This window comes from Saccostrea echinata, unplaced genomic scaffold (assembly GCF_033153115.1).
Source record: "Saccostrea echinata isolate AGI-Se365-2 ecotype Australia unplaced genomic scaffold, CSIRO_AGI_Sech_v1 ptg000029l, whole genome shotgun sequence".
Taxonomy (NCBI): Eukaryota; Metazoa; Mollusca; class Bivalvia; order Ostreida; family Ostreidae; genus Saccostrea; species Saccostrea echinata.
In genome coordinates, this window is record NW_026889778.1 from 14,319,710 (window position 1) to 14,334,998 (window position 15,289).

Below are 15,289 nucleotides of genomic sequence, written 5' to 3' on the forward strand. Positions count from 1 at the left end.
TATTTTCAACTTAATTAAGACAAATGTAGATTTAAAAAAAAACAGTAAATTTATCTTAGACAGATTAAATAAAGTACACGCGGGTCTATGAAAATAAATCCATTCTGTTTGTCATACATGCTGAATGGAAAATGTGAAAATATTCATGATATAGATTGGACTATTGGATACACTTGCAAATTTTAAAAGTTTAATGAAAATTAACAAAATTAATTCAAAACACAATTTTCTGATTCCCATCCCTGAATATATATGTGTGAATGTGGTAATGTCCCTATTCCCTTTTCATAGATTTCAATCTTTGACCTTGGATGCTGAATTCCTCAGAAAATAACCCACATCCTTTTTACCTTTATTTTCCTACTTTTTACCTTAAAGCTAACATTTCTGTCAGTGACATAACTTAAAATGGATTTTTTTATGCATAGAACTTGCATGGTAATTTCTAGTAAATTATTCATACCAGTACTTATTGTAATAAGTAGAGTATATAGTTAAATTTTTATGGAACATTTTCCAATAAATATTGGTCTTATTATAGACATTTAAATTTTAAAGAAATAGTATTAGTTTCAGAGTTAATATAATTATTTTATGAAACCTTTTTTTTTTGCTTTAAATGTAAAATGCTCGGCTTTATAAAGATAGATGCGCTTTATTGACAATCACAGATGAAATCGCAAAATTTGCGCGTAGCTGCTGCTAAATTTTACAGCATGCATTGAAATTTTTTATATTCAATTTGTTTTAAAAAAACAAAAGAAAAAAAAAAACCTCTTCATAATATATTCAATATCAGCAAATATTACAGTGCAAGTTATCTCCCTTTCAAACTTCATGATTTATCTTCTCTTCCTTTTATTACCCCTGTGAACTTTTCTGCTATGTCTGTCAATATTAGCAAATTCCCTGATTATAATTTTCTCATAAATTAATCAAACATTTTAATTGTGAACATTCTGACAGGATTTACCTTGACAAGATTAAAGAACATTTAATGATCCTGCTTAATTTAATTTAAATCTATAGATTAATACATATTTACATGCAAATCATTTTAAATATTTATCTCCAGAATTTTAAATACCCTCAAAAGCAATAATTGTCACAAAAACTAAATTCTTTTGAATTATATTCACCTGAAAATTATGTTATCATGACTATCATTTTTTTTAAAATTATGTTCCAGTATTATATGCTTATATGTATATACTAACAATGAGCAAGGGTTTACTATATAACTGAGCATTGTAAAGTGATTTATCTCTGGTTACGTCAACAGAGACTGGAGCGGGGGGAGAATGTGGACGATGAGGAGACATTTGGTCAGGGAGATGGGGACGCTCAGGACAAATTATCTGGACAGCTGGGCATTGAACTGGCTGTAAAGGTACAGTAATATGTGGCCAAAATATGGTTATATAAAACACAGGCAAAATGTGTAGCCAAAACATGGTAATGTGAAACAGAGACAAAATATGTGGCCAAAATATATGCTTCAGTGATACAAAGGCAAAAAGGGTGGCCAAAATTTGGTACAGTAAACATACTTTTTGTTGTATGTAATCTTTAGTAATAGAAATATATGGGAGAGTGAAACAGACAATCTCTTGAAAATTAAGTGAAAGTCAAGTTTTTATATTCACCAATAGAAAGTGATTTAGGTTATGCCTGACTGTCAAGCAGTTAGATACCAAAAAGATCATTTATTTATGTTTGGGATGAAGTGTCAGTAAAAGAAATTTTTTTTTTGTTCGTTGAATCTCATTTGACTATGTTGAACATGAACATATTAGTATTATTTACTTCAGTATATTTGGAGATTCTAAAAGAGCTACATGCTATTGTATATGTATTCATTGTTCTTAATATGTTCTTTTTGTTGATATACCATTAATTACCTTGATAGGTATTTAGTTTCCTGGACATTGCTGACTTGGCCAGGTGTGCCTGTGTGTGTAGATCCTGGAAGGTCATTGCCTACCACTCCTCTCTCTGGAATAGGGTAAGTCATCCACAAATTAAATCTCTCTGGAATAGGGTAAGTCATCCACAAATTAGATCTCTCAGGAATAGCTTAAGTCATCCACAAATTAAATCTCTCTGGAATAGGGTAAGTCATCCACAAATTAGATCTCTCAGGAATAGCTTAAGTCATCCACAAATTAAATCTCTCTGGAATAGGGTATGTCATCCACAAATTAGATCTCTCAGGAATAGCTTAAGTCATCCCCTTAAGAACAGGGAATGTCATCTACTCTGAATAGGGTAATTCATCCATAGACTCATAGATCTCTCTGGAAATTTTAAAGGGTAAGTCAGCTATCTGGAAGAAGGTAAGCTTTCCATTCTGGAATAGAGTAAGTCATCAACTCTGGAAAAGGTTAAGTCATCTACTCTTGAATAGTGTTAGTCTTACATTCTGGAATAAGGTAATTAAGTCATTCACTCTGGAATAGGGTAGGAATAGGGTTTCATCTACAAATTGATATATCTCAGATCTCTGGCAAAAAGTAATTCTTCCATTCTGAAATTGGATTAGTCATCCACTATGGAAAAGGGTGAGCAAGTCATCCACTGTTGGATAAGATAAGTCATTCACTCTGAAATAGGGTAAGTCATTCACTCTGGAATAGTGTAAGTCATTCACTCTTGATTAATTTATCAACTCCGGAATATGGTATTACATGTAATTCATCCACTCTGAAATAGAGTAGGTTATCAATTCTGGAATATAGTAAGTCATCTGCTCTAGAATAGGGTAATTTAAGTCATGCACTTTGGAATAGGGTACATGTAAGTCATCCACTCTGGGTACGTCATCCACAAACTGATAAATTCTAATCACAATTGATACATATACATATATTAACATTAGAGCTGAAACAAAGTTTATAAAGTGCCACTTTTTGCAAGATAATTCAATGTTTGGAAAATTTGCTAATAAAATAAGAATTATTCCATAAGATGCATTTCTTTTTCATATACATGTAATCAGTTTATTTATAGTTATTATATTTATATATGTGTTTATTTATAGATGTGTTAATTAAAAAGCTGACTAGTAATACATGTTTTCTCTTTTCTTTTTCCAGCTGGATTTTAGTAAAGTGAGAAACAGGTAAAGTATGCATACAGGAATGTAATTGTGTTTATTTTAAAATATATCCAAGAGTACTTGTATTGGAAAGAGTTTATATCAAAGAGATAGTCTTGGTCTCTCTATTTGATTGAAGCAGCACTATTCATCCACCCATTACCTCTGTTGATGAAAAAATATATACAGTTATTACATAAAATATTCTAGTAAAGAAATATTTTCCCAAATGTATATGAAATGTTTAATTCACAACTTCTTAGTCATAAAATTATACAATTCCTTCCCTAAGCAATAACATAACTTGTGATATTCTAATATCATATATTACTTTAATTTGATATAATTGCTTAGTGTACCCAGTATAATTATAACATAATTTAATCTAATTTCTTAAGTTAAAAAATCAGAAAAATAAATGAAATACTATACCTTTGAGGTATTTAATCTGACTCATAATTTTTGTAGCCTTAGCTTTTTATTTTAAATCTATATAAGCTCAGTTCAAATATTAATTTAAGCTTATAATTCAAGTAATTTAATCTGTAACCTTGACAATAAAATTGATATTTATGCTTGAAATAATTTTGATGCAAAAGAATTCATTCATTGGGATGTAGAAATCAGTTATTATGTTGCAAGATGGGTGTTAAGATCACATAGGTGGATGTTTGGAGAATTGGATTTAACAAAACCTAGATACACCAGTCATTGAAGATATTATTCCTTAAATATTTTACAAAATTAGACCAATTGTGGGCATTAGCTTTTTGTGTTGTGGTTAGAATAATTATTTTAATAATTATTTCAAGCAAAAGTGTTTCGGAAGTGTGTTATAGTAAACATTTGTGATGAAAAGAACTTTGATGACCACAGTGACTCTTCATACTATTATAGGTATGGAATCTTAAAAAAATGACAGTCCTTCCATTCTCTAGGAATAAAAATTTTGATTAATTTAATTTGTAAATCAGAACTACTCTATTGCAAATTAATGCACATTTCAGTAGTGATGTGACTAAGCAGGCCAATAAAGTTAATTCTGTCATGGTAGCTCATTTGGTAGAGCACTTGCTCTGTGATCATAATTAAGGTTATGGTTTCAGACACCAGCCGCAGCAAACTTAAGTAGATATAAAATAGGTGGCAATCGTTCCTTCACCAAGCACTCAGCACTTCAAAGTGAAAGTTGCAGATCTTTTGGATGAGACTTTAAAAACTGAGGCTCTGTGTCACAAGAGGTTGCTCACTAAAGAACCCTCTCTGCTCAATGGCCATAAGTGCCCAGTAAAGGTCTGAATTCGAAGCCATTCACTGGTATCTGTCGACATCTCATATGAATGATTTAATCTTATAATTAACATAAACCTGCAAATAATCAATCTATTTGAGACTTTACAAAGCTTCCATGAATAACCAAATTGTCACTTTTGTTATCAAAGTTCATCCTCCACAATTATTTTACATTTTTGACCATAAATTCGATCAAAATTTCTTGCATTTATTGACTACTTTGTGCCCTGCCTTCCCCAGCACAATTAATATGGATCACATGTATTTTAATATCAGTCATGGATGGGGTTAATATTCCATATTAATATGAAAATTGAAACATGAAATGTATTGTACATAATCTACTAAGTTTGTTATTGCACATCCTGAACTAGCATAAAATTACATGTACTTTCTGCATTTCACATTTTGGCTTACATGTTTGAGTTAATACATGTACATCCCAGACAAAATTTGATCCTATAGAATATTTATACCCATTCTTTTCATACAATACATGTATTTATCAATCACTTCACGTAAAAAATTCCCTTTTCTCTGGTTTTCAAATTGAAACAACTTTTCAAAATTGTATTTAAAAATTAAAAAAGAAGTCAGTGTACAATGTCAGCCAAAGACACTTTGCTATCCAGAACTGGGAAGCAAGATGCACTGTATACAATGTATGCTTACGAGTCCCTGACGATTGATTCTTCAAGACAAAGAACTGCAATAACTGTGTTGGTTTTTTTTTTCCTTTTTATTTTTGGTGTGGATTTTTTCACTGGACCATTATAGATTGGCCTATGGGTATGAGACATGTTATTGAAGCTATATGTTATCAGCCTTATGTATTTATTTTCACTGTAATATCTAACTCCAGAGATTATACAGTTTTAGTGTAGTTTCTACTCCTCTCAAAAACTCTGTAATGTAGTGGTGACATATACAGTCAAACCTCGTTATCTCGAATTTGATTGGACTGAGAAAAAACTTCAAGATATCTGAGGGTAAAATACTTCTGAATCAGAAATACGTGGTAAGGACATCCCAATCACTTCGACATATCCATGGTATTTGAGAGATCTGTGTTCCAGATACCGAAGTTCAACTGTAATGTCCAAAATACAGCCGTAATATTACCCAGAATATTGATGTTCTGTTGACAACTTAATCCTTTTGCCAGCAGCCATTTTCAGTTATTCTATTTATTCTGGGTTTTGAAATTTAAGTTTCAATCTAACAGTCTGCACATTTGTAGTGTATGTCACTGAAAGTTATGGAGTTTTTAAGAAATCCTTTTAATAAATTTATTTCACAGGTGAAGGGGAAGCAACTCACAGCTTAACAAATCACAGTTATTGCCCTTTGTATATAATCTCTCTAGCAGCTATCCTAGAGAAAAGAGCATTATTGATATTCACCTTTTTTTATGTCTCAGAGTACTGTCCTGTGAAAAATAATGAAGTAGTTGTAAAAATTGTAGTGTCCTGTCCATGTGAAATGTCTCTTTTTTGTGAAAAAAAGAATATATGTGATTAACAATGATTTTAGTTAAAAGTCGGTAATTTAGTGGCTTAAACTTATGTACAGATTTTCTTTGATAATATAGAAGCTTTTTAGATGTGCTAGAAAAATTGGAGGTTATAAGGCTTATTGTATTAAATGGCCACCACATATTTGCATGATATAGATATGAATATACAGGTACCTTTTTTAGTCAATGGAAAACTGCATTTCATGTATTTAAAGTATAAAAAACTAAACTATACTATAATAATTATTTTATAAAGTTACCTATAGGTCAAACATTTATCTTTAAAAAAAAAACCAATACATTAAATTTCACCTAAATTTTAACACAGTTTTCTTGTACAGATAATTCACTTTCAGATATATTTTTCTCACAATTTATTCAAGTTTATGTGCCTTAAACTCTGCAAATATCAAAAGCAAAACAAACCATTTACATTCTGCATCTATGAATCTAATTAACAGAGTGACAGACATGGTAACCACAAAGCTTCTCTCTAAATGTCGGCCATACCTGATCCACCTCAGCATGAGAGGATGTTCCCAGCTTCGCTCCCCTACCTTCATGGCTCTCAGTGAATGTAGGAATTTACAGGACCTCAACCTGTCGGAGTGTAAGGGACTTGATGTAAGTACTGTTACATTTGTAATTTAAAATTTTTTTTGGACCCTATTTTATTTTTGCCCTTTATCATGGTTGGGCAAATGGGGCCAAATGTGAAGAGACAGAGATCAACTTGAGCTTTTATAACACCTAACTGAGAGGGTAATAGCACTTGAGAGGGTGCAGTCTGTTCTAAATATAAATGTACATATCGGCTTCAATATCTCCTTACAGTATGAGATCCTGAGATTTTTTTGTAAGTTAATGTGATTTGAGATATAGATATTTTTCTTTGATTTAGGATGAATCCCTGAAGTTAGTTGTCAAAGGCTGTAAAATTATTCTATATCTCAACCTTTCCCATACCTTTATAACAGATGCCTCCCTGAGGACCATATCCAAGTAAGTATTATGGATACAGACACGTCCCTAAGAACAATTTTTAGGTAAAAGGAATGTAGATACTGACACCTCCCTTAGAACCATTTATAGATAAAAGTACTGTTCTTTTACTACAGTAGATACTGAAATCTTCTTGAAACGTAGATGCTGACACCTCCTGAAAAACTATGTTTAGGTAAGGCCAAAAAAATTAATCAATAGCTTCTCAGGCACCGCCGCATTGGGTAAAAAACGGCCGCATTGTTCAATTTTATTGACATTTTGAAAAGGGAAATAACTCAGTTTTCTATTTTTCCAAGTTGAAGAAGAAAATTGAGTTATTTCCCTTTTCATAACAATAATAGATAGACATTTTTAATAGATAAACAATATTCTTCTAGTCTATACAGTCCTTTATTAATTAACTGTTAAAGAAATGTTTAGAATAACATAATTTAAAGTTGAGTACATTATAATTAGTATATTAAGAGAAAAAAAAAAGTGAGAATCAATTAATATCATCATTTTGTTGAAAAAAAGATACCTTCTTAAAAAAAAAAAAAAAAAAAAAAAAACTGCCTGCCTCATTGAATTTTGTAATTTTTGGCCTGAGAAACTATTATTTATTTTTTTATGGCCTAAAAGTGCCATAGATACTGAAACCTCCTTAAGAACATGTCTAGCTAAAAGCCCTGAAGATACTGACACCTCCCTGAGGGTCATATGACAAAATTCACAAAAATGAAAAATAAGAGAGTGACTAGACACTATCTTAGGTAAAAAGTACCATAAATACTGACACCTCCCTAAGGTTCATATGACAAAATTCATGAGAGAGTGACTAGACACTATCCTAGGTATAAAGCACCACAAATACTGACGCCTCCCAAAGGCCTATATCTAGTTAAAAGTATGCAAACACTGGGACTTTTCCCTAAGTAAAATACTGTAGATACTTACACCTCCCAAAGAACTAGAATAAATAAATACTCACAAAACAACCCATGCAAGATAGAGGAGAATTCAGTTCTGTTAATTTTTAATGCAGTTTAAATGTAGCTTTCAATTTTGCATTTACCTTTCTTATATGCATCTGCCTACCAATTTCAAAATTAGAAGAAAAGTTATCAAGACAAAATGATTACTAAATTTGCAAGCAAATTCAGGGAATTTGTGTCTCCAGCTTAAGATGAAAGAATAAAGGAAGATCTGAAAAGAATGCAAATGGAGAAAAAAGATAGACCTTGACCTTTCAGCTTTTGGCCTTAAAATCAAAAGGGTTCTTTTTTAGTTAAAGAAATTCATGGCTTTAAGTTTCATACAAAAGCTTACAGAGAACTAAAATTATCATCTGAAAACTATGTATGTAATATTATATAAATAGTGCACGTTTTTGAGGGTAACAGTTGAAATTGACACCCCAAGGAAAACCATTGTCAACCGACGCGTCAGCGGAGGTTGACAATGGTTTTCCAAGGGGTGTCAATTTCAACTGTTACCCTCAAAAACGTGCACTATTTATTTTATTATACTGAATGTCTTATTGATTTCGGATATCATACAAAAAATTCGGAGATCGTCGTTAAGTTCACGCTTAGAAAGCTTTCACACTCCCCACTTCTATTTTTTTAATAAGAAAGCTTCGGAAAAGATTTACCAACCTCTTTTTTGTTTGTTTGCTACTCAAAAAGTCCTTTATCATCTAAAGTTTGCACTCGCAAGGATGTTTCGTCTGTCGTTTGTTGTTTTCAAGTAAGCTACATCGGACGCAAGCTTTTATTGACGTCGTTTATTCGACTTCTTTCAAACGCACAACCGACGTTTTGAGAATTCTACGGTGAACCGTACGCGCATCATTCGAACGCATGTGATATTTTCGTAATGTTACCCGTTGTCAAGTGTGTTGCTAACGCTGAGGGTAACATTATGGATTGTTAAATGCCTCTAAACGAATCAGATTTTAGTATTTAACATGAAAGTATAATAAATAAATATATAAACTCTGTATGTAATATATAAATATATAAACTATGTATGTAATATATAAATATATAAACTATGTATGTAATATATAAATATATAAACTATGTATGTAATATATAAATATATAAACTATGTATGTAATATATAAATATATAAACTATGTATGTAATATATAAATATATAAACTATGTATGTAATATATAAATATATAAACTATGTATGTAATATATAAATATATAAACTATGTATGTAATATATAAATATATAAACTATGTATGTAATATATAAATATATAAACTATGTATGTAATATATAAATATATAAACTATGTATGTAATATATAAATATATAAACTATGTATGTAATATATAAATATATAAACTATGTATGTAATATATAAATATATAAACTCTGTATGTAATATATAAATATATAAACTATGTATGTAATATATAAATATATAAACTATGTATGTAATATATAAATATATAAACTATGTATGTAATATATAAATATATAAACTCTGTATGTAATATATAAATATATAAACTATGTATGTAATATATAAATATATAAACTCTGTATGTAATATATAAATATATAAACTATGTATGTAATATATAAATATATAAACTATGTATGTAATATATAAATATATAAACTCTGTATGTAATATATAAATATATAAACTATGTATGTAATATATAAATATATAAACTCTGTATGTAATATATAAATATATAAACTATGTATGTAATATATAAATATATAAACTCTGTATGTAATATATAAATATATAAACTATGTATGTAATATATAAATATATAAACTATGTATGTAATATATAAATATATAAACTCTGTATGTAATATATAAATATATAAACTATGTATGTAATATATAAATATATAAACTCTGTATGTAATATATAAATATATAAACTCTGTATGTAATATATAAATATATAAACTCTGTATGTAATATATAAATATATAAACTATGTATGTAATATATAAATATATAAACTCTGTATGTAATATATAAATATATAAACTCTGTATGTAATATATAAATATATAAACTATGTATGTAATATATAAATATATAAACTCTGTATGTAATATATAAATATATAAACTATGTATGTAATATATAAATATATAAACTCTGTATGTAATATATAAATATATAAACTCTGTATGTAATATATAAATATATAAACTATGTATGTAATATATAAATATATAAACTATGTATGTAATATATAAATATATAAACTATGTATGTAATATATAAATATATAAACTATGTATGTAATATATAAATATATAAACTATGTATGTAATATATAAATATATAAACTATGTATGTAATATATAAATATATAAACTATGTATGTAATATATAAATATATAAACTCTGTATGTAATATATAAATATATAAACTATGTATGTAATATATAAATATATAAACTATGTATGTAATATATAAATATATAAACTCTGTATGTAATATATAAATATATAAACTCTGTATGTAATATATAAATATATAAACTCTGTATGTAATATATAAATATATAAACTATGTATGTAATATATAAATATATAAACTCTGTATGTAATATATAAATATATAAACTCTGTATGTAATATATAAATATATAAACTCTGTATGTAATATATAAATATATAAACTCTGTATGTAATATATAAATATATAAACTCTGTATGTAATATATAAATTTCTGACCTTGGCCTTTGACTTCAAAATCAAAGGAAGTCTTCTTTAAGACATACTGACTAAAGGTATAAAATTCCATGCAAATCTTCAAAGAGAAGTCATCATCAGGAAACCATTTTTACAAGATATGAATTTTTGACTTTGACCCTTTGACCTCAAAATCAATAGGAATCTTCTTTAGGAGAATGAGTATAAAATGGGAGTAATGCTATAAGATTTGATTGAAAAAGCTCAGAGAAACTTAAGTTATCATCTGGAATGATTATCCCTTTTTTTGCAATAATTGAATTTCTGACCTTGACCTTTTGACCTCAAAACCTTTAGAGGTCATCTTGAAGTCACAAAGAGTTATAATAAAAAAATTCATTGAGAAAGCTGAAGAGAACTAATGTTGTCATCTAAAAATCATTTTTCAGTATAGAATTTCTGATTTTGACCTTTGATATTTTGACCTCAAAATCAATAGGAGTTATCTTTAGGTCAGTAGGAGCTATGATATAAATTTTCATTGGAAAAGCTCAAATTTAACTAAAGTTACATGTATTGTCTTGAAACCATTCCTTGCAGCATATGAATGTCTGACCTTGACTTTTGACCTTTTCACCTCAAAATCAATAGGAATCTTCTGTAGGCCATAGGGAGTTGGGATGAAAAATTTCATTGCAAAAGATCAGAGGCTTTTTGAGATATCCTTCAGAAACAAAGTATTACACACAGACAGAATTATGTCAGATTCACAAATGGATGGATGGACAGATAGACTCAAATTAATATCCCCTGGTCCCACTCTCGGTGAAAGTGGGGGACAAAAAGTGTGAATATTTGCCCTTTTGAATAGTAGATTCAAACTTGGTACTCAATATTAACACCGATTAAGTATCTGTCTGCTACAAGTCTAAGCTAATGAATAGGTGATAGCTGTTTTTAAGCATTTTCTTTTTCATGTGTACAGATACTGCCACAATGTCCAGTACATGAGCCTGGCCTACTGTAAGAAGTTCTCAGACAGAGGCCTACAGTATCTGTCAGCAGGAAAATGTAGCAAGAAACTGGAATACCTGGATCTGTCTGGATGTCTCCAGGTAACGAATTTTTCGCAAAGCACTTACTTAAGATTGTTATGAAAAACTGACTCATGGCAGAATTTTGCCTGGAAGAAATAGAAGATTGTGCACCACCCAGATTTAGTTTTTCTTCCTTTGTAAGGATTTCATAGTATGAATTTTATTATAAAGACAAAGTATTTCTTATTTCAGATAACTCCGGATGGTTTTAAGAGTCTTTCACATGGCTGTACAATGCTGCAGACTCTCATTCTGAATGAGTTTCCCACCCTGAATGATGACTGCATGATAGTGAGTTCAGCCTTCATTTAACAGTCAATGTTCTTACAAAATACTGTTGAACTTATGTATCTCACCAATGTCTCAAATACTATGATATGCTGCAGTGAGCTGGAAGTCCCAACCACTTTGTCAATATGCATTTTAACCTCATTATCTAGAATCCTAGGTTATCAAAGTTTTTCCTTGACCCCATTGAGTTGAGATAACAAGGTTTGACTGTATAAGGATTGAAAGCATATTTATTCCTAGTACATGTAATATCGACATTACAATACTTTTGGACCTTGTAGGCAATAGCTGCTAAATGTACAAAGATTAACACTCTGTCTATCCTTGGGTCTCCACTGCTGACGGATGAGACATTCAAACGACTTGCCAACAACAGACACATCAAAAAACTACGAATAGAAGGTACCAAGCTTACTAGTGTAATAGGTTACATAATGAGAATTTAACTGAATTACAGTAGTAAGAGCTTTAGTTTGTCAGGGGCCTCATTTGTGAAAAACTAGTTTTATAGGGCTTTTCAGGAACTTTCTGCACAAAGTTCTATGTTAATGCACAATCTACTCTTACATACAAAAACAATTTTAAGTAGAACAACCCATAGTACACTATTCTAGAAAGTACCTTAAGTTTTTTGTTGTATTTCAGGTAATCAGAGAATATCAGACCTTTCCTTGAAGGCAATAGGTAAAAACTGTACAGACTTAGAACACCTGTACTTGGCAGACTGCCAGAGATTGACGGATGCGTCACTGAAGGCCATCGCAAACTGTTCAAAACTTGTCGTCTGTAACATAGCTGACGTTGTCCAGTAAGAGTCAGATTCTTTGATATATACATGTATAAAAAGAATATTACTCGCATATTACACATAATAAAGAGATGGTAAAAAAAAGACAACCATGTTACTTACTATTCTACTACGGTTATTGCCGAGATCAAAGAAATGCCGCGGACATTATTCTCCAATAAATCACGAACGTCATCAAAAAATTATCAGATCAGAAACACATGTCAAATCTGTACAGTTGAAATAAATATTTCACTGTATAATCTAATACTTATTTAGACCACATCGATGTGTCGTCTTCCGCAGTCTAAACGTGTGTATTGCCTGAAATAGCTGATAAATATCCATTTTTATAGCCAAATGGGGCTGTTCTACGGACCTCCCCACAACATTTACACTCCCGTGATTTTACTGATAAATCAATGAAATAGACAACTGATTTTGTTATTTTCATTCATAAAAATTAATCAATCTATGTTACTAGCAAATTTATAAATAATTAAATGATATTTTTAATCCAACAAAGGTTAAAATCGTCTGCATTTTATGCAATCGATTGACCCTCTGGTGTTAAATGGAACAGCAAAATTGCGACAATTAAAGTGACCTAATTCGTTTCTCTTTAGAGAAAACGATCAACTGTATTTTAGAGCCGTTAGTAGAATAGAAATAAAGTCCTTGTTGTCGTGAATGATGCAGGATAACCTCCTCGGTCTCGAAATGTTGTCTGAAATATAAAAGCCTCGGCTTTTATATTTCAGACAACATTTCTCGACCTCGGAGGTTTTCCTGCAACATTCACGATAACGTGGACTTTATTTCTTAAGTATTCTGAAATTAAAAGATCTCAAATGACAGGGAAAAATTAGCATCAAGGTGGTTTTAATTTATGATATAAAAGGAGATATATGTATGTTGAACTGCATTATAGGTAATTTTTTTTTACTTAGGAGGATATAATATCTGATATTTGCAATCGATTTATTTTCCAGAATAACAAACACAGGAGTACAGAACTTGGCCGAGGGTACATGTGCTGCTTCTCTTAGAGAGCTTAACCTGACCAACTGTATACGAGTGGGAGATATGGCCATGTTTAACATCAGAAAGTAGGTAATCATGATCCTCATACTTAGGCATCTATTAAACATTTGGTTCCAGATCTATATTAAAGAAAAAAAGCAAATTGGTTCAGAAGGAGCTACTGTAAATAACTTTTTATTCATAATGACTTTATTTTCACGTAATCATGTGAGATGGTCTGTTTGCGAAAATTTCATTCTCACATATACCTGTATTTTTATTAGCATAGGATATATATAGCTAGCAATAACTAGCATTTGTGAAAAATTTGACTCACTTATAAATACCATTTAATACCTATCTCATGAAAATAAGGTGTTTCAAAAATTTGATGATCTACAGTACTTTAATTATTAATAAATCACTAAAATTACCCTGTGTTTTCCTCTTGTTTGGTTTTAATGTATTAAAAAAGGATTTTAGATATTTTAAAAACCTTTTTGCCACATTCATTGATCAGCATGAAAGATATGAGGACTCTTTATTTTGTAGCAATTAAGAATTGATGGTACTGACTTGCAACTTTGTTTCTCAGGTTTAAAAATCTGGTGTACCTAAGTGTTTGCTTCTGTGAACACATCAGTGAGAAATCAGGGATAGAACTTCTGGGTCAGTTGCATGCTTTAGTGTCCCTGGATATTTCTGGATGCAACTGTTCTGATGAGGTAAGAATGCTTAAGGTTTATGGCCTACAAATTCTTAATAATGTCTAAGCATACAATTTTTAAATCTTTCAGTCAGTATGAAGTTTTACCAGATAATGTATGATGATAATCCTTGATAAAACAATGCCAATGATATGACATTTTGAACCTGTATTTGTCTTTTAAGGGTTTGTCTTCATTGGGAAAGTACAACAATCACCTAAGGGACGTAACTCTGTCGGAGTGTGCTGACATCACTGATTTAGGGCTGCAGAAATTTACACAACAATGTAAAGATATAGAAAGGCTGGACCTGTCTCACTGCAAGGTAAATAGAAAAATATCTTTTTAAAAAAAATTGTTTCTGCTTTCCATTTTGAATTTGTAGAATATATAAATATATATGATAAAAATATTTAGCAGAGTAGAAGTTTTTAAAAACATTTTGGTTTTAGCTTAAATGCTAAGATGCTTTGTAGGAATTATGTGGAGACACAGTATGAGGAACCTCCTAAATTCCTTTTTGTTAAGAACAAGATCTCAATGAATTCCTTGTAAGTCTGTTGACCTTTTGTTTCAGTTGTTGACAGACGGTGCCATCAAGAACCTGGCCTTCTGTTGTCGGTATCTGACCTCCCTCAACCTAGCAGGCTGTAAACTGGTGAGTGATGTCAAGACAAGATTTACTACACTGTACATCTAAAACGAATCTTATTATTGTGATAGTAAGGTGCTTTTTTATATATTGCTTTGTTACGGTAAGTAAACCATGATTTTTGCTGTCATTCAATATACACCTGTATAGT

At 30.2% G+C, this 15,289-nt stretch overlaps 1 protein-coding gene across 5 annotated transcripts in view; it reads left to right on the plus strand.

Moving 5' to 3' along the window:
- LOC133195633 (F-box and leucine-rich repeat protein 13-like) overlaps nucleotides 1–15,289 on the plus strand; it is a 38,132-nt gene that overhangs the window by 21,797 nt on the left and 1,046 nt on the right. For 3 of the 5 annotated variants that reach the window (XM_061331524.1, XM_061331526.1, XM_061331528.1), the window contains 14 exons: nucleotides 1,283–1,390; nucleotides 1,910–2,005; nucleotides 3,096–3,121; nucleotides 5,168–5,179; nucleotides 6,368–6,530; nucleotides 6,808–6,908; nucleotides 11,567–11,696; nucleotides 11,871–11,969; nucleotides 12,251–12,371; nucleotides 12,615–12,777; nucleotides 13,749–13,865; nucleotides 14,375–14,504; nucleotides 14,671–14,811; nucleotides 15,064–15,144. In XM_061331524.1, coding sequence (XP_061187508.1) covers nucleotides 1,283–1,390; nucleotides 1,910–2,005; nucleotides 3,096–3,121; nucleotides 5,168–5,179; nucleotides 6,368–6,530; nucleotides 6,808–6,908; nucleotides 11,567–11,696; nucleotides 11,871–11,969; nucleotides 12,251–12,371; nucleotides 12,615–12,777; nucleotides 13,749–13,865; nucleotides 14,375–14,504; nucleotides 14,671–14,811; nucleotides 15,064–15,144 — 1,488 coding nt within the window. The remainder of the gene's footprint in view (nucleotides 1–1,282; nucleotides 1,391–1,909; nucleotides 2,006–3,095; nucleotides 3,122–5,167; nucleotides 5,180–6,367; nucleotides 6,531–6,807; nucleotides 6,909–11,566; nucleotides 11,697–11,870; nucleotides 11,970–12,250; nucleotides 12,372–12,614; nucleotides 12,778–13,748; nucleotides 13,866–14,374; nucleotides 14,505–14,670; nucleotides 14,812–15,063; nucleotides 15,145–15,289) is intronic. The other 2 variants (XM_061331525.1, XM_061331527.1) reach the window with 1 other exon arrangement.